The sequence below is a fragment of the Cardiocondyla obscurior genome, linkage group LG15 (assembly GCF_019399895.1).
Source record: "Cardiocondyla obscurior isolate alpha-2009 linkage group LG15, Cobs3.1, whole genome shotgun sequence".
NCBI lineage: Eukaryota > Metazoa > Arthropoda > Insecta > Hymenoptera > Formicidae > Cardiocondyla > Cardiocondyla obscurior.
This window is the reverse complement of record NC_091878.1, coordinates 2557141-2577068: the sequence shown is the minus strand read 5'-3', so window position 1 is coordinate 2577068 and position 19928 is coordinate 2557141. Positions and strand designations below refer to the sequence as shown.

Below are 19928 nucleotides of genomic sequence, written 5' to 3'. Positions count from 1 at the left end.
CCTCTTTTTTTCTTTTAAACAATTTTTAGAAAAAGTTTATACTATGTTCTGTGCAATATTAAAAATATATTTAACCCAAGATTTATTAAACTAATTTTTTTCTATGTAAATTTTTATAAACTTGCTAGGTGCATCCAAAGATTAAACCGCATCTATTTTGTATCGATGCAAACTATTTAATTTTTCGTTACTTTTACTTCACATTTATGAGAGAATAATTCAGAATAATATACTTACGTGAGTATATTAATGTAAGTACGCCTAAACGTACGTAATATTTTATATTCCTTTTCTCAGTTATGTGACATTTCAAAAGAAAATATCTTTTTTACTTACATATAGCATACATACATTACTGGTATGTATTATAGTTAATGTATTTCGCGACTTCAAATGCGACTATTTAGACTCTCAGAGTAGAAATTACACATTCTTACACAACACAAAGGAACAAAAAATATTGTGCGTTAGCATTAACTTAAAGCCACTATAATTGTTGAATGTTTCAAAGTATATTGTACAACGAAGGGAGTTACCTGCTAGTTGTCCTATTGAACATTTCGAGTTACAATGAAATCAAATAACGATAATTCTATACAAACTTGTGTTGTACGAAAGAGATAATAATTATATATGTATAATTATATATTAAGTATTTTGTACAAATATATGTTGAAGATTAGAACAATAATAATTTTTTATAATATACTGATAATGAGTTAATAAATGATATATCAATAAGTAATTTTTATATTAAATATTGCTTATGATTATGCTATGAATTTAAGACAAAGTATAAAGATAGAAATTAAACTTGATATGTCTTGAAATTATTTAAAATAGAAATACACCGACGTGCGATATTTCGTTTGATTAAACTTGAGTTGAAATGTATTACTGGCAAATAAAATGACGGTTGAATCCCATTATTACCTCGATTTGCAGGTGGCGATCGACTACCATCGGTATCCTCTTACACTCGTACATACAATGAAAAGCAAAGCACACGTTTAATAATGCCTAATGTTATCGAAAACAAAAAATACATTAACAATTAATTAAATAATTTTAATCTTTAATTATTATTAAATAAAAACGGTAATTTAATCATGCGCCCATACAAGTGGTCGAGAAAATTAAATTAAACAAAAATAAATCTGTCAATCTTGGGGTTTCGCAGTGTCGAGTATTTTAAAATGCTCCCGCCAATTTCGCGATCATAGTGGAAGGTAGCAGCCATTACAAAAAGGGCGTGATTACTGCGTTGGCGGGAACGGCAACCATTGTAAAAGGGGACGTGGCCACGAAATTGGCGGGAACAGCATTCTGTCAGCGTCACAACTTATTCATTATAATTCTCGAGCATTTTCGAATACTCGGCACCGTGAAATCCCGAGATTGACGGACTTATCATTTAGTTTAATTTGATTTTTTCAACCATTTATATGACCGAATGATTACCGATTAAATTACCGGTTTAGTTTAATTGTAATTCAAGATTTAATTATTTTTTATAATTAAAAAATATTATTTATTCGAATGTTAATATACTATTTAATAACATTAGGCATTACAAAAGTGTGAGCTTTGCGTGTGTCAATTACATTTACTTTCTTTACAGTGAAAAAAACTGCTATAGAAAGAATAACTGCCATCGATGAAGTATGGATGTATGTACGCTGAAAGGCAGATGTAGCAACGGCAGCTAGCGAACGTGACTTTATTATAGCGTCGTGCACGTTGAGTTTCACATTTACTGCATGTATTGTATATACCGCGCCGGCCGTTTTGCCGAAGATTTATTTCTCCCCGTTCTCTCATCTCCTGCTTCTGCCGCCTAGGATTATGTACGCTAGCCGCTGTCACCACAGAAAATGCCAATCTGCTTTTCGGTGTATGTACCTATCTAATAAGATGCATCATAACGAGAAAATTAATCTGCAACGCGGAAAAAGCAACGATGTCGATTCGATCTTACACAATTTTTTTTTAAGTAAGATTTATGCGCTACGAAAATATTAAGTTTTACATTATTTTATTTATTCATTTAGCAATACTTTATTACAAGTTTGGTACATAAATATACATATACTGCTTCATTTGTTTGAATTTTCGATATTTTTCAACAAGATTTAACGAACAATCTCTTAATGCAGTATAATTAATTTATTGATCTTACTCATAGAATCATTTTCTGGTATTATCATCGATTATGTGATACAAAAGCAACAATACGATTCTCTTATTCGACATATGAATACATGTTTCTTTGGCGAGTTGTTTAAATTGTTCGAACACACCAGAAGGTTTTGTCTTTCATTTGCATTCAAGTATGTTCTTCATAAAAGATAAAATATACATAGTTTACTTTTAATGGACTTAGTTTAATCAAGTAAATATATTATATATTTTATTACAATTTATTTGCAGCATTGTGCTTATGAACGAAGATGTAAAACTTAACAAGTGCGTATCGTTAATTTGAAAATTAATTATACATTTAAAAAGATTAAAAAATCCATAACGGATAATTTTAATGATAAAAAAAAACTAAGTATAATCTAGGCTAATTGAAAAAGGGTTAGTAATTAAAGTGCATAATATACAAAAACTCTACTAATCAACAATAAATAAGTTTCTTGCAACATATTTCTTTTATATATATGTATATGTTATAAAGAGAATATATTATTTTGTGAATTAATAAAGTGCAAGTAGAAGATAATCAATAAGAGGGATATTAATTTTGTTCTAATCATCACGCCGCAAGAAATATTTTATATAAATTTATTACAAAAGCACCACTGCTGCTACGTGTTATCAGTCTAATAAGTACATGGACCATGCCATGATTAAATCAGGCTCAATAGCACAAATAATAGCGAAAGTTTACGAAATTTGCGTGAAAAAGATTACGAAGACATTATTATAATGGATACGTAAAAGCGAGCAAAAAATCTTCGACGAGAAACAACCAGTCAAAAGTACCAGCAGCAAAATAAAATTAAATCGCACTTCGGTCTACTTAACCCAATTAATAATCTATACAAGTTACGGTCAAAAATTCGTTAAAGACTGTACCTCCTAGAGGGAACGTTTTAGCATTTCAAGTAGCATTGTTCTCACTTCACGTTAACAACTTGGAATAGTGGATTCTCGATTCATTGAACAGTAAAATTTACTACGAATTTGTTTGTGCCGATTCTTCCTCTACTTGAGGCTGAGGACTTACATTGCTTATTAGAGGTACGTTTTTACCGCTCTGTAGGCTAGAATGACTCGACGATCGACTGTGACTCTGACTGTTAGCACCAACTGGAGTTTGCACTAGCGGTTGAGGCGGAGTTCTGGCGCCGGAGCCGTTACTGTTCGTGAAATTAGGTTGCAACTGCATGTGGTACTTATAAATGTTCTCAGTACTCTCCACAACACCTGTTTTAATTAATATTGAAAATATTCTATTTATTACAAATCACAAATTATTATGACTATCTTTATTGTATAAAAAAAAATATAATTACCTGCTTGCAAATTTAAACTACGTCCGCGAACACCTGTCTCTTTTGAAATAGGACTCCACCAATTGACAAAAGTTCCTACGACGGGAACATGCCTGAGAATACCCTCTTGCCACAGTTTTTCCGCGTTTTCTCTCTCTAGATCCGTTTGTGCCGTCTCAATACCTCTCTTCACAACTTCGGAAATAGTATCCATCATTTTAGAACTAGCTTCCACTTCTTGACCAACTTGTAAGACTAAAGACAATAGTTCGGCCACGTCTGAAAATAATATTAAAAAAAAAATAAATCACATATAAGAAATTAATAAAATGATGCTAAAAGAACCTACTTACCCGTGTCCTGTGTCACCATGCCAAATCGAACGCAAGCTAGACCATCCGCACCTTCCCCGAGAGAAAATGCAGCGTCCGTACTGCGCAAAGTTTCGACCAATTGCATATTTAATTTATTCAATTCCTCCCTTGCTTGATCAGTCATAACATGAATCCAGGTGGGCGGTGCGTAACGTACACCTCCTAAACCTGCCCAACCTGGCATTTCCACTAAATGTAAAGAATCATTTTCCGAGACTAAACGTACAAAGGTATCTTTGTGTTCCACTGTTGCTAGTAAGATTTCCTAAAAAAAAATATTACGATAGCGTTATTAATAAGTTCACAACGATCGTTAACTATAATAACACATTTCTATTATGTTTCTACGTTAAATATATAAAAATATATTAAATAAAATTATTAATTTGAAAAAAAATTAATAAGTATAATACATTAATAGCGATAGAAAATATTCTTACTATTTGTTGCTCCAGGCAAGTCACTAAATTATCTATATCTTCGGCCGAGGGCGGTTGATCGGGATTTTCCAGGGGACAGATGCGAATCGCAACACCGCACTGTTCTATATCACAAAGCTCTATTTGTATATTGTCAATGTCTCTCTGAAGAATTTGGCCCAACCAAGAGTTCAACTTATCATAATAAGGCAGCACACGATCTGTGGCTTGAAGATCCTTATTCGTAGATACGAATTGGAAAACTAATGCATTAGCTACTACTTCGAATAACTGTAAATTGTTCACTGGGTTTACTAGATATTCGTTTAAGGTATAGGATTCAATTTCACCGCCTGGCGTTTGACTCTGAAAAAAAAATAAAAAAAATTAGTGATAAATATTTAATCAAAATACTCTGTTAAAAAAATTGATAACATACCAGTATTCTAATACAAGAAAATTCTTTAATCTTATTATATAATTCTTCCACAGCCAAAAAACATCTTTTAAATCTATTATGTACACCGTCTCGACCTAAAGCTTGCAGAACGGTCCACAAAGGCAAAGTTGGTAGTCGTCTCGACAAGGAATCCGCCATTAATCCTGAAACTAATGACAGAGTAGTATCTCTTGGAGTAGGCCTTCCTCCTTTAATATCTGCTAATCTGTACAACGTCTATAAGTAAAAATTAAGGAAATTACCGTGAAATTATAGTTAAAATATTATATTACTATTTATGTTGCTGTTTCTATTTAATACGAAATTAAACTCTAAAGTATGTTAAAGCAGTTAAAGGATACAACCACTGGTAGCGACGGTACACCAAGCCATGTTCCGAGTGGTAACGTAATGCTATCCGCTATTTTCGACGGCTGTAAAACAAACAGATTTTTAGAAATATTCTCCAGAAATATCTAACAACTTTAAAGACTCTTAAATTTTATTAAGCTGTAAATGTGTACCAGATCTTTCGCCGAATTATTTAACGCGAGCGCAGCTAGCGAGTGCCCTCTGAGATGCAGCCAAACGTTGTATTTATCACATATCGCTCTTAATCGTGTAATATTGTCGCAATGACCCGTCAACACTGAGCCGGCTTCAGCTAAAACTAGCAACGGCGTAACGTTGTTCGACTGGGTATCTTCTGCTAAGCGTCGCTCCAATGCTGAGACGTCCATAGTGTGTCTTGAGCCGAACATAGTGTTATGCGGAATTGGTCTTATGCAATGAAGTGGCAAGGAGAGCTGCAAAAAATACACCGTATCTTTAACGCGTTATATATACCTTATATATTCAGTCCCGACAATTAAAAGGAGAAAGACCGAAAATACTACCTGTCTACATAAATGCTGAACGACGCCCATGGGTGCAGCTACGGAGCTGTAGATTAGAGGTGGTTGAGACACGAGTGCGGTAAAACCCTCCTCCATATATCGCGGATACTTTCGATGTAAAGCGAGTCGCGTTACTCTGACCAGACCCTCCAAGTGATCTTCGTGGAACGAGGAGGCACAGTCGACGAAACGGAAGATATGACTGAGCCATCTCGTTGTGTCAGCCGCGAGACGTCCTGCGAGCTTTTGCGCGTGTGATTTTGGTAGCGCTACCGCGTACGCCGAAATAGTATGTGCGACCAAGGCCAATTTTGCTGCCTCGGTTAGAGCTGGTAGAGCGGTGATTTGACTGATCGGCGAGTCCGCAGATCCTGGCTCGGGTGGCTGCGGTGCGTCCTCGTGAACTACCAAGTCCTGCAAAAAAAAATTTCTATTAAAGCAAGTGTTCTCAGGTTTTTAATAAATATTGGTTACGCTCAGCTTTATCTTTAATATTTAAATAAAAAATATGTAAATGAATTCGTGATGCAGATAAATTAAAAATTAACAATTTAAAATATTTAAATTTGCATCGACTTCGCCGTCGTCGCAGTAGACATCGTGGGCGAACATGAAATACTCATATAAGCAAACAACCGTGCAAAACACTCCACGTGACGGGCAACTATTTATCTATCACCCCGTTATCAAAGCACGCAATCGAGATCGGTTTCCGCCGCCCACACCTGTATCAACGCCAGTATCTCGTCCGGTTTCTTAGGCTGCGTCAGGAAGCCTGAGGGGTTGTTCCACGTGGTGCCGCCGACGTTGCTATCGCTGTCGTCGTCGACCCCGTCGGCCGCGCGCTCCACCGCTCGCTCGAGCCGTGCGATCACCTGCGACGCTTGGAACTGCAGCGCACCCACCTCGCCCGTCGTCGGCGAGCCGTCACCGCCGGTGCCGCCGACCTGTCAAAATCAGAGCACCCACAAGGGTTAACCTTACGCCGTTTTGTCGCGTGAGCGCGAGAGCGACCGGCCGACGACCGCGATCACCCCATCTCACCGATCGTCGCGGTGTCCGGCCAAAATCGCCACGCGGTTACGCACCTCCGGTATGTTCCGCGCTGCACTTCCCATCACCGCGTTATCGTTTGTGTCAGCCTCCTCGGCCATCGTGGCAGTAGTCGTGGCCGGCAGTAACGTCCTCGTCCGGGCGACAATCGATCGGTCGCGCCCGTGCTTGGAATTCTTGGAGCAGCGGCCTCCGACGGTATCGCGAGAGCCTCAATTTTATTACGGTTTACTTCAGACAGATTCGGATTAACAATCTCTCCAGAATGGCCGAAAAATGGGAGAGAGCATGGAAAGAATGAAATAAAAGGCAGCACCGAGTTCTGTCTCGACGTGTTCCGAGTTCCGTGATTTAGCCTGTCTGAAGTTTTCGCGGACTTTTCAACGAGTATCACGAAGTGCGTTACAGCACTGAGTTCATCGATATGGCCGCCGCAGCGCCATTCGTTCAATTCGCGAAAGACCGTGAAATATTTCTCTCCGATCACGTTCCTCTCTTGCATCGAGAAAAGTAAACGGAGAGTCTCTTACGTGGAGTCGATACTTTCAATCTTACTTATTAAACATATTTCAGCTTGTATTTTTTTAATAAATACCTTTAATAAAATGATACTCATAGAGATTCCTTATCTTTCCGTCTCGCATTCTTTTTTCCCCGATAGCTTAGCTGTTCCATCGCTTATCTATTAGATTATTTTCTTCGCACAGTTTATCGCGATAGTGTCTAAAATTAGCAGGGGTTGATCACGCTGTACAATAAAAAAATAATCATTAAAATATATTAAAGAAAAGCAATACAAATGCACGTAAATTTCTAAGTATTGTGGGCAGAATTATTGTTAGTCAACGTAAATTTTTATTATAATATTACATATACGTAACAATATGTGTGAATCCACATGTACAGTTATAGGATCTCGATCGTAGCACCGACCTTTGTGAGAGCATCCCGCATTTTTTCGGCTTCTTCCTTCGACATATCCGCCATCACTACCACAGGCGCGCTTTCAACAAACTTTTTAGCCTGTTTTAACACAAAATAAAAATTAGTCTTTTAATAATACCGCTGCTAATAAATATTTTAAAAATCGCAACTCAATACCTGAACGAGATTTGTGTTTGGCAGCAAGTTCTTTATCTCTTTAATTAGCGGCACTTTCTGTTTCTCATCAAACGCCGTCATTTTAACGGTAAATTCCGTCTGCACCTTTTTCGTAGAAACCTCTTCGTCCTCCTAAAAAGAAAAATAAAAGTTAAATACTTGATTGTTACATTTCACAAGATTTAACGCATAATTCCATAAACTATAAAGTATTATTGTGATAACTACAGCTTGGGATGAGGCAATAAATCCTCCAACTGGCATAACAGGTGCATCTGGTAGGTTCAGTCGCTTTTTTAATAAATCGCTGAGCTGTGCTACTTCTACCAGATTGAGAGACGTAATGTCGTTTGCTATTTTATCGATCTTTGGATCTACCGCTTCATTATCAAGTGAGAGAGGCGGCGAAGGTGGTGATGCTGTTTTTATTGCTGCTGCTGCTACGCTTGCCTCTTGTCGAATAGTGCTATACAACAAATAAAATCGTTTAATTACAATATGCAATATTGATCGTTATATCATTTGTTGTTTCACTAGATATTTTATTGTGCCATATACAAAAACTACAAAACAGTTAAAAGGCTTTTGCTGAAAATAATCACAAATTTTCACCGTTCAACATAGATAAAAAAAAAATTTAATTAAAAATAAAAAAAATGCAGTTAAGAAAATTTCTTTTATAAACCATTAAACGAGTTAAATTAATTCGATTTTAATTGAAATTTTCACAAGTCTTTCGGTAGAAATAAGCAGGTACAAATTTAGGTTATGTAATTACCTCGATAGTTTCAACTTACCATTTATGAAATCGGCGGAATTGAGGAAGGCTTTGTCGAGATATGAGACGAACCGTGTTAATCATGTTGAGCCAAATAGTAAATACGTTTTCGACAAAACGTAAAGATATATCAATTCGAATGCCGTCCGGCGTGACGATTCGCGTGGATTTGCGTGAAGACTTGACCGAACTCAACCAAGGGAACAGCTGATCGCTCGAAATATTACTAGATCTCGGTAGCGTCCGTCGATAATTATTCTATCGACATGAATAAAAGTAATTTTCTATTAATCATTAATAATAACTCTATTTTTTAATTAATAATTCAATATTATTTCTATCAATGAACTATAGCGTTAATAATTTTTTTTTTAATACCCTGAATATGGATACAGTCGTGAGCTCAAGTTGTTATTTCGTTTCTACTTTCTCGCCGATAAAATTAAGAATAACAAAGGGAAGCATGTCTGTTTCAGCCACTTGACATTTTGTGAACGAAAGATTTGAGAAACGCTCATGACAACGCATCGTGGATCTCGTTCTGCTTGTCGGATCCTTCCCAGCGAATCGTGTTATGCCGAGATTGACATTCTGCTCGGCTGTTTGGATACTGGTGTTCATCTTTCGCTTCGCCGTGGCAGAAAGCAAAACGCATGCTGGTGCCCATTGCGCGATTATCACACTTCTCTATCGATCCTTCCGAATTTTTCAGAACTAATATCATAACTGATTCATCCAAGCACGACGTTTGATCTTATATTTTTTTTTTTCCAGAGCAAAACACTCTCCTGTCGAATCCTGGAGAACACAAGCCGACTCATGATTGCTCTGGAATCACTTGGAAGCAAAGACTTCTTCGTGGTGACAAATCACTTGAAACTGTTGCATCAGCATTTCCGAACAAGATCTTACAACTTAAAGCGGCAAAAAATACTGATCTTGAACGGAGATGTAGAAACGCCAGCGCAAGTAGGACTTTGATAGATTTTAGCGGTCCGGTTATAACAGAAGATCTTGATGACACGAGCAGTCAGGGTCCTGTGGATCACATTCGCATCAAGAGAAGCGAGCCAGTTCATCGTCGAGCAAATTTTCTAAAGCTGCTCGATTCGTTTCCTCGAACTTTTCAGACTGATGCGACTAGCACGTTCAGCGATTCGACTTCCGAAAGATCTTATTCGAATCTTGAGAATCAATTTGATATTGTCGTTGACAGCGTTACCCCGCGTTCACGACGCAAACGGAAGGTTTCATTACAAAATAAATATCTTAAGAAACGTGTGAAAGGAAACGCTGGGCATTCAAAAAATCGTGTTGGAATAAGAAAGCAAAAGAAGCACGATGCCTTGAGGTCGTCTCATCAATCAGCCAAGAAGGAATCGAGCAATTCAAAATCGAGTACGTTTTTATTAATCTTTTAATTAATAAAATTCAAAATCAAGCGTGCGATATTAAGATAAAAATTAAGAAGTAAGGTTCTTGTTACTTACATCCTTAGAACACTTAATTAATTTTTTACTTAGGAAACAGTTTGAAATTATTCTTGGTTTTATACAGGAAGAAGAAATAAAAATGCTCGAGAAATCAGAATGGTTACCAAAACGTTCGAAGAGTCCAGAATAGGAAAAAGAGAAGCCAGTAACGATTTAAATGTTAGTATTAATACTGCCTACATCGATGAAGCAGATTTAATTAATCAGAAGGAAAAAGCATCATTAATTTATAACACAAGTCTTTTTGAACAGCAAAAGAACACCCTCACATTACCCTTCGCGGAAACTAGAAGATCAAAACCGCGCGTACGTATCGAAAAACTTCCTGTGAACAAGTCATCATTTATCAATCCCAATTATTGGGCAAAACGTTCTGTCGAGATGAGCCTCAGTTCAACTGTATTACCGAAATTTAATGAGAACGACGAAATTTTTTATCCTAACGCTGCGGATCTGGAACTCACGCCGAATTTTGATTCTGTTGAAGGGACGAAGACTGATGAGACTATGCTAAAAAAACTAAATCAAGAAGATAACACGTCAGTCCCGGAAAGTAATTCTAAAAATATATCGTTTTATAACATGGAGTTTTATCCGGTTACATCTAATGTGTTGGCAATGAAAAACGATAAAAATATGGAAAATAAAAAGTACAATAGCACGAATGAAATATCTGTGGATTTGGACGATAAATTACGTGTAAAAAGAAATCAGGAAATTACGTTCAAGCACTATTTAAAAAAAAAGAATACAACGAATTCAGAACATTTAAAAAATCCTGTACAAGAAACGTCGATTAAAAATAGAAGGCGTGGTAAGGCGAGATACGAAAAGACTCGCGGTAATCGCGCTGTAAGATCTATCGAAGAAATTAAGAATTTAGCCGAAAAATTAATTGCCAAGGTAAGGAATCGCTTGATCACGCTCGTTTTCTCTCGCAAATTATATTTTACCAGTAAATACTTTTTTTTCAGATAAACGAATTGCAAGTGTACATAAATAATCGTAATAAGACTTTGGACACGAAAAATTCCTCTAAAGATGCAGGATCTGCGCCTTCACAGAAAGTCTTCGACGAAGAGCCAAGGATTTCCTTGAAAAAGAAAAACGTTTTAAGTTCCGCATTCAGGATCGGCAAAATCAACAACCGCCAACGTTTCGCGAAGGAAGCACCCTTGGCTGGTAAAAGAACGTCTCAAACGCATTCTAGCAACTCAACACTCCCGCGGGGAGAATATCAAACAGGGAAGAAATCGCGTTCTAAGTGGGGCAGGTGGATGGATTGGAGCAGCTGTAGCGTCACCTGCGGCAAGGGTCGACAGATCAGGTGGCGGCATTGCCTTTACGATTGCAACGACGCGGAAACCGAGATGGAAGAGAAAGCATGCCAACTGCCGGCCTGCCCTCCAAATAAGTTTCTTGGTATATTTTGAAACTATTCTGGCAAACAGCGATCGGCAATTAAATACTTCGTAATATTTCAATAACGCGTTGTCGGAGTTTTAATTATTAAAAAACAAAAAACGTAATGTAGTAAGCAATAAATAACTATTTTACACAACACTATTTCTTTCGGTAATTTAAAATTCATAGAACTTTAGGTAGCTGCACTTGTCGTAACGTAAAACACAAATGTCGTATAATTTCGCATAATTGTAACAAATCGCTTGATGTATATTTTTCATCATCTCCTTATCAAATACATAATATATTATACAGGATTTTAAACAATATCTCCTTCATCTGCAGTATTCACAAATAACGAGGGCGTTTATTGCTTAAAGAGTAAGTCTGTCGCAGCTCAATCATCATATTCATTGTTACAAAGCCGCATGAGGATGCGACTGTTCACCTCTTGCTAATAATCATGTCAGAAAAAAATGTTAACGAGTGTTTATATTTTTCATACATGTAGATACGAACCTATACAATGTTTCTTTTCCTTTTCGTAATTAGGTGGCGCGGGACTTCGCTCTATTAGCAATCCGCACAGTTTTGCATGTTATAAAATTTGATATCGTACAATATTTATAAAGTGTCTTTCTATAATACATTGTTTTCTTATGTTATGAGTTCAGTGATTGACGTAGAAAATGTTAATAAAATTCGATCGTCCGCTTTATATTTTTATTCCATTATTAAACGAAATGTAATATAAAGCTTAATTTATTGTAAGCAACACATAATTTATCTATTATAAAGCTAGATGACATGATAGTACTCTCTGTAAGAAATTTATTTAAAAAATATTAACAAATGCAAAGTATTATATTCATACAGCGAATGTTAATACAATTGGAACATCATGTCACGAATGTATGTCTGGAATCGCAAACAGATCAACATTTTTTTTTTCTTCCTGGATATTTAAATGATGTTTATTAAAATGCACATTTTTAATATGAACATTTAATAATATGTAACTATCGATAGAAATCGCGATTTGTCAATTATCCGGTGTATTTATTATTTCACGATGTGAAAAATATTCTGATGCATGGCACATTTCTAAATATCGTTGATTTAAGAAAAATGCGCCTTATCAATACCTAATTCATATTTTGATGCTATGCTGCGTTTCATACTTGACTAAGTGCATAATAAAAACATGTGATACGAAATAATAACGATACACGGTATAATACCGAATAATATAATCAAATATTCGTGAAATGAAGTAAGCGGATGAGAAAAGGACCATGTCAACGTAATGCTTTAGCTACTTAATATTTGACTTTAGGAGGTCATATATAAATTGATCACAATGATAAAAACGCACCTATTCTTCGCATTCATGCTTGCATACAAATGCATCATTACGTAATCATTATCAACAATCACAATGCGCAGTGGTATTCACAGTTCTATCCTAGATTAAAAGAACGCCAGTTAGTCGTCATCATAAATTGCAATTTTACCTATCACTCAACTTAAATCGTGAAGGCTATGCTTGACAACTTTGAGCTTTGTTTTAACGTCCTTCCTAAAAATAAACCTGTTGCAACTGTCCGGTAGATCTAATACGTATCAGTTTGTGATCAAACCTTGGTGTTCAGTTAGTTGCACGTGCGGTTTATCATTTACAAGAACTAGTCACTCATGTGGAAGAACCAAGGCGCATCTTGTGACATTGTATATATAAAGTTTGTTTTCTTTTTTTTTTATATATATATAAAACCACAGTGACTTTGTCGTGATCCATGAGATCAGAATACATCATTATTAAAATAGTATATTTCTTGGTTGTTCGATTTGGTTATTCTCGTCGGAGGAACAATAACCCAGTATGTCTATCTGTTGCTCCTCGCCTCCAGCTAGCATTCGTACATCTCGGTCTGCATCTACACGCATTTTTGTGAGTATTCTTTCCACTTCTTCTACCGTTTCCATGTCCAAACTGTCCACTAAAAAAAAAAAAGTACAAAATTAGACGTCATATCGAATTAGCGTAATATATTGCAATATATTGAATAATATATGATACTTACAACTTATCACATCTGTCGCTAAAGTTCTCGCCACGGCTAATCTTACGTTAGGTACTCTATCGCATGACAAACTTATTAAACATGGTAACATTTCTTTAGAAAATTTGTCTGTCGTGATCGCGTTATTGCGAATCAGATGTGTACACACTAATGCATAAGTTTGCCGGTGTATCCACTTTTTAGCGTCTAAAACTAGAGTTTCACGAAGCTCGTGAATAAGGGACGTCACTAAAGCGTCTTCAGTGGATAAATAGAACATTATTTCTGTAATCTAAAACAATTAAAATTTGTAAGCGTTACAATGATAAGAAACGATATATCTACAAAGTTTAAATAACCTACCAATTCAAGTGCGATAGTTCTAACTGCTGCAACTTTGTCTATAAGTAGTTGAAAAGACAGCGGTGCGATACACTGAGCCACATCGCTCGGACTAAATAGGCGGACAATTTCGAGCAACTGTGTTGCCAGTTCTTCTCTGAACCTCCAATTCCACTCGTTATCAGTGGCGAGAAAGTCACTTAACCTTGGTAGATATTGACAGCGATCGGCGGGTTTGAGTATTTTTAGAAAGGTTGCAAGATGCTTGAGAACACCTATTCTAACCTCGTCCAAATCCTTGATAAAACCATCATAAATTGGCACGAGGTCAGTGGCAGTGAGTTCTTCGCCTAAAATCATGGCGATCTCATGAATGCTGGACGCCAGAGTACGTCTGACTTTCCAATGCTTCGCGCTCGATAACGACTGATAAGCCTTTTTCAAGCAATGCCAATTCTCTCGGCCCAATGTAAATGCGACTGCGGGAAAACTGAAGGCACAATAATGCGAGATTTCAGCACACGAGTCCAAAAATTGCGCCGGCTGCGATGGCTCGGCCATCGATACGTAATAATCGATTAATTTCTGAGGTACAATTGTTTGTTCGTTGTAAGGTTCGTCTGTGCTCTTACAAAATTCTTCATTTTTATCTACAAATGTTATGGAATCTGTATCGATATAATCGATATAAAAATGCTCCGAATCAAAAAAATGTACAGAGTGTGTATGCAGCATCTCATTATTACAAGCAATTTCATCATCACAAGTAATCTCTTTCTTTTCTTCACCGAATTTATCAAGACTTAACTCCTCATTTATGCCTGAATCATCTTCACTCGAGGAATCTTTCATGACGGGAATTGGAATTTCGGAAGAGCAGGACGAACTATTTTCCTCAGTTGAACTTTGTTCCGTTTCTGTCGCATTTTGAGAGTTATTACGATTCATTGCCGATTGCCTCGCAGCATGAAGAAGTTCATCATCCAGCGGTATATCTGGAGGTATATAGTAATATAAAAATGGATTATATTTCTCCGCTTCATTCGCATCCCTCTTGAGAACGAGTTTACGCAAAGCCTGAAAATCAAATTAAAAATATATTAATTTCATATTTGAGTTTTATCCAGTATATATTTTGCATGATAATTTTAAATAAAATTAATTATTATGCGTCACCTCCAATTTTGTATAATAGTAAAATTAATTAATGCTACAAGATAATGTTTGAACATACTGTATATAACATCGCTTCTTCTGAATTTGTTTCTTGATCAGCCTCTATATCAGCCATTCTCATACGAGATGAACAGGAAGTTTTTTTCCAAGGGGAAGTCTTTTCATCAAACAAAGTCTTTTCCGAGGAATACCACACTCTTGCACATTTATTCATATTTTTTACAGGCATAAAAGATTGATTTTTCGTATTATCATCCATATCTGCTATTTGACTTTTGATCACAGTTTTCGTTGGAAAGATTTCTTCGTATGAATAACGTATGCTGCAAAAACATGCATTTTATATAGATCGATATAAATACGAATTTAATATTGCAATAGCAATACGATAATACATCATCATACCTGTGAGATTTATCCTGATTACTGGTATAAACTAATTCACCGTTCTTATTGTAAGTAACTTCAGCAAATTGCTTGGCAAAGGTCGATATGAACGGTCCAAGTATTTGAAAAGCCGATATTCGTACCCACTTAGAGTCATCGTTCAAGTGTTTGGTCAGTATGTCAGCGAGAAATAATCGCCGATGCTCGGGTGTTGAACAGCAGGATACCGGCATCATGACTTCGACGCACGCTTTTCGCACGTTCCACACCCTGTCACCGCACAGGTCAACAAACGTAGGAATCTGAAGACAAATCAAGTGTTAAGTACCAGTAAACTGAACAATGCTATTATAATTTTCATAGAATTAAAATGCACCCACGACTCGTCTTGCTTTCTATTCTTATAAATGTGAATATTACTCACCAGCTTACTGTGCAATTTATCCTTTCCCACGACGGTGCACATTTCACCAAAGTGAGTAGCACAGATTTTCCTCGCCATCATGTCGTTGTCCTTGCACAGGTCTAAGTATCGCGTCAGAAAGATCTTCTCTGTAAGTTCGCTACCAATCAGCGGTGCCAGCCTACACATGAGCTGCGAATCGATATAGAATATAGAACATTGGGAAAATTAATAAAAGCGTTATAAGAAATTAAACGTAACACTAGGTTATTTAATACGCTTATCCCGATTTTAATTTAAAAATTTCCGACGCTTTTCAAAATCGTTTTCATTACGGAAGTAAAAGTCAAAAAGCTACAATTATATACGTATCAAGTATACGTTATACATATAATTAATGTATCAAACAATATTTATAAAATAGTATGTAATAGATGAAATACATCGTTCCGTTCCGCTCATCAAAGCTGGCTGTGATATGAATCGATAGCACCACATCACAACCACTCTGATGGGAGGAACAGTCGATTTTATTCAATCAGCCTTACGCGAGCGACGTACATTAGTTAATGGATTAATGCTTATTGTACACAAGATGTACATTTATGTTACACATAAAATGACGCATCAAAATTATATAAATATATTTATTTGACTTATTATAAATTGCATAATCGCACTTAATAATTACACGAAAGTACTATGATCGAGTATTTACGTAAAAAATTAAATTATACAGTACGAAATAGTAATACAGATATATATATTTATTTTATATTTGAAAAATAACGTGTGAATATTGCAAAGATATAAATTCATAAAACGTTACGTGTAACATAAATTAATTTACTACAAAGATTTTCTTATTTATTTATAAGTATAACTTACATTTATTCGTGCATATTCACTACTTGTAATTTCTTTTTCCTAGCTAGTTCAGCGAACTATTTCTTGGCTTCTAAACATTGCAATATAAAAGTCCTTTGTAAATTCTTTTTTGCGCATTCCAAATTTGTTGAATTGCGAGTGCCGCAACGCTCATCAAAGCTGGCTGTGATATGGGCATTGTAACATCAGCATATTACAGCCACTTTGTGAGCAACGCGAGCACGCTTTTTTTTTTTTTTTTGCAGCCAAGAATACAATCTTGCACGTAGGTCTTCGCATGTTATACCCTTCCACGGTTCGGTAAGGTATAAACGAAAAAGGCGATGCGTAAAACGGCGATCCAAATCGTCAAAAATGGCTGTGATATGAAATTCAGAGAAGCAACACGCCACAACCAATTTGACGATTGGATCGCGTTCCTTTCCTGCTTTCGATGCTAGTCGTCGAGCGAAGCTTCGTGTAATTTTCAGAATGGATCATATGATCTTGTGAAATTTGATCGTGCAAATGTGGATCACGGTAAGTCTTCCGGTAGACCTTTTCGTTGTTCTGTTCATTCCATTATTCGTTTCGTATGCTGGTCTCCAGATGCGTCGCATGTGTTATCGATTCAATAGGCATACGTAGAAATATACTTCGACGGCGGAAAGCAAAATCTTCTTGACGATCGATTCTGCGGGCCAGCTCATCAAAATGGCTGTGATATGACTCGAAACATTCCACAACCAATTTGATGTATCGGACCGCAAAAGGTATATCCCTCGTTCACGGTTGGCCCAACGATTTTCCTTCAGATAACTTTTCGCTTTTCTTATTTCTCAAATGTCTTCTCGCCGCTGTTGCTCTCTTCTTCTTCTTCCGCTCCGCCTTTTATTCGGTTCTCTTCTTATTTCAATGCTTCCGTTTCTCTAATTACCAAAACGCGTTGAAAACAGGCACAATTTTGATCATCAAAGCTGGCTGTGATAGTCAAACTCTATGACAAACCAACTTTGATGGTAAAAGTATGCCCTGTCTCTTGTTAGGATGCCGGTATTTGCGTTTCCCGCGAACCGCTCCACGCTCCGTTCGCCTCTATTTCTCCACTTTTCCCCTTTTTCTATTCCGTTTATGGAAATCTTCGAGTGGTGATGGCTAAATATTCCTTCGCTTCTTTAATCTCGCTCCCAAAGTGTATCTACCCCGTCTGTCTTCTTCGCTATCTTTTTTTTTTCTCGATCGTTTTATCTCCTTATCCGTTTTTTTTTTTATTTGACGACAGTTTTTTCTTTTTTTTTTTCCCGTTACTACAATTTTCACCACGATTTTCGTACCCTTTGCATTACCTTGGCGAGCGAACGCCGCATGAAAGACAAGATAGTGAGACGCGATTGCGTAAGAACATCTCACTACCCATGTCTTTCAGGTGGAATCCGTAAATACGAAAAAGTCGGTTTTGGAAGTATACAATTACAATTTCGAATGTCAAGCAATGTGACCGCTACATGTATTTATAATATCACGAAAAAAAAAAAGAAAAATAAAATTTCTAAATATTACTTTCGCGCGCAAGTGAGACAAACTTGACGTAAAACGAGGCTGCACGGAGGACACGTTTGAGAAAATTGCGATTACTTGAAGTAACTACATCCGCTCCGGTCAATGTACAGAATTATGTTCTCGAATAGCTTGAGGGTCTTTTACAATCCTTTTCGTCAAAATGTAACTGAAGAATATCTTATCTGCAGCCTCTTTTGTGTCAAATCTTCGGTTATCTCTCGCCTTCGCGATAAAGGGGGATAAGAAAACGAATGAAGCGCGGGAAACTTACGGAGACGTTCGAGTTTCGGACATGCTCGTCGACCACCATGTAGGATAGACTTTCTACCGTGGGGCAGATAACGTTCTCGATCGTATCGTTGTCGAGAAGGCCTCGTTTGATCAAAGTCGTCAGAGCATTTTGGGCCATCTGCCGTACCTGTAAATTAGAAAAACACGTTTCACAATATTGATATCGCCTGGGTACGTATTTCGGTTTTTGCCGTGGAGAACATACTGAAAGCACGACGCGGTGTCGTGATCACTTGCCTGGTTGTCCAAGTCGCTCAGATACTTCATCACAATGTCGAGCAAATGATCGCGTAGAACATCGCTGAAGAGATGCGGTGCCTCGTGACAGATTATTGCGACATTCGGGATCTGTTCCACCAGGTCCGACCGTACTAAAGCATCTGTGAACAGAAAAAAAGACATATTGTATTAGTATAATTTCGAGAAACGCTGAAAGCGTATTTCTTTCCAATATTACGTCTAACAATGCAAAAAGTTTCACTCGAGATCTGGTTTGAATCGATCCACCGAAATAATTTCGTATTTATCTTTAGTTACATGTTTCTCGAACACGTTTTAAAAGTCGATATACATATTTCTGAAAATAAGCAACATAAGGATGTATTATATATAAATGTATATAGAGTTATAGACGTGTTATAAAATTATATTCGTCCTCTCGACCTAGTAACTACCTTTGCGAAACACTTTATAACGTGTACATTTTCGAGCGACCAAAAAAGAAATAAGTAACGCGGATTAATAATTTTCTTAATTACAAATTATTTAAACAAGTTAGTTAAACTAAGTTCTAAAGTATTCCCAAATTTACAAGAAATCTGTATTAAAAAAAATTTATCAGCGATAAATTAAATGTTATTAAAAAAAAAAAAAAATACGCAAAGTGCACGGAGACTTATCTGTATTCCTTAAAGATTAAACCGAGTTAATTCTTTTGCACATTACCGAGGTGCCATGTCCAACCCACGTGCTGTTCCTTCACGAGCTCGTCAGTCCCGCGCGAGAAGTCTGTTAGAAAAGAAATGTTCTTGGGCGACGTGGACACTACTGAGAGGCAAACGAAAGACTACATTTCGAAAGGAATAGCCAAATGGAGGGAGATGCTGGAAGCGGGGGTGTCACGGGGCCTCACGATAGGACCGCGACACCAACCCAGTGGAAGGGATTAGGGATGCACGGCAGAAGAGAAGGGAGAAGGAAAGAGCGAAAGAAAATGGTGGTGTGCCTCTTTCAAGGTTCGCCTTTTTAGACCTTAAAATCCTTGAACGGCCTTGAACACGTTCCTCCACCCTCTTCTTAAGCGTTCCCTCATTTTTGGAGCGGATGGTACAGCTTATTCGTCCATCCCTTTTTTCCGTCTCTGTTTCGCGAACTCTTACATT

At 36.9% G+C, this 19928-nt stretch overlaps 4 protein-coding genes across 12 annotated transcripts in view; 1 reads left to right on the top strand and 3 right to left on the bottom strand.

Annotated features, from left to right (window-relative positions):
* Positions 1-337: 337 nt before the first annotated feature.
* LOC139108384 (pyridoxal-dependent decarboxylase domain-containing protein 1) lies at positions 338-7313 on the bottom strand. The gene is made up of 10 exons (XM_070666618.1): positions 6717-7313; positions 6354-6575; positions 5629-6042; positions 5257-5538; positions 5095-5166; positions 4733-4969; positions 4315-4659; positions 3854-4139; positions 3522-3779; positions 338-3432 (listed from the first exon to the last, which is right to left on the bottom strand). Exons 1-10 carry the CDS (start codon positions 6780-6782, stop codon positions 3182-3184), a joined length of 2433 nt encoding a protein of 810 aa, XP_070522719.1. The 5' UTR covers positions 6783-7313; the 3' UTR covers positions 338-3181.
* A 200-nt stretch (positions 7314-7513) lies between these two features.
* Mrpl12 (mitochondrial ribosomal protein L12) lies at positions 7514-8716 on the bottom strand. Its single transcript, XM_070666628.1, has 4 exons — positions 8580-8716; positions 8011-8248; positions 7783-7914; positions 7514-7704 (listed from the first exon to the last, which is right to left on the bottom strand). Exons 1-4 carry the CDS (start codon positions 8642-8644, stop codon positions 7588-7590), a joined length of 552 nt encoding a protein of 183 aa, XP_070522729.1. The 5' UTR covers positions 8645-8716; the 3' UTR covers positions 7514-7587.
* LOC139108385 (putative leucine-rich repeat-containing protein DDB_G0290503) lies at positions 8703-11784 on the top strand. Of its 4 annotated transcripts, none has more exons than XM_070666619.1 (5): positions 8703-8836; positions 9037-9173; positions 9335-9958; positions 10118-10956; positions 11028-11784. In XM_070666619.1, exons 2-5 carry the CDS (start codon positions 9077-9079, stop codon positions 11484-11486), a joined length of 2019 nt encoding a protein of 672 aa, XP_070522720.1. In that variant the 5' UTR covers positions 8703-8836; positions 9037-9076; the 3' UTR covers positions 11487-11784. The 4 variants fall into 4 exon arrangements, with proteins under 4 accessions (XP_070522720.1, XP_070522722.1, XP_070522723.1 ...); XM_070666622.1 differs by lacking the exon at positions 8703-8836 and having other exon boundaries at positions 8892-9173; positions 10118-10212; positions 10306-10956; XM_070666621.1 differs by lacking the exon at positions 9037-9173 and having other exon boundaries at positions 8737-8836.
* LOC139108383 (serine/threonine-protein phosphatase 4 regulatory subunit 1) overlaps positions 11678-19928 on the bottom strand; it is a 110926-nt gene continuing 102675 nt past the window's right edge. For all 6 annotated transcript variants that reach the window (XM_070666612.1, XM_070666613.1, XM_070666615.1 and 3 more), the window contains 8 exons: positions 18784-18926; positions 18527-18673; positions 15850-16020; positions 15444-15727; positions 15097-15361; positions 13884-14939; positions 13542-13812; positions 11678-13457 (listed from right to left, as the gene is read on the bottom strand). In XM_070666612.1, coding sequence (XP_070522713.1) covers positions 13276-13457; positions 13542-13812; positions 13884-14939; positions 15097-15361; positions 15444-15727; positions 15850-16020; positions 18527-18673; positions 18784-18926 — 2519 coding nt within the window. In that variant the 3' untranslated portion in view covers positions 11678-13275. The remainder of the gene's footprint in view (positions 13458-13541; positions 13813-13883; positions 14940-15096; positions 15362-15443; positions 15728-15849; positions 16021-18526; positions 18674-18783; positions 18927-19928) is intronic.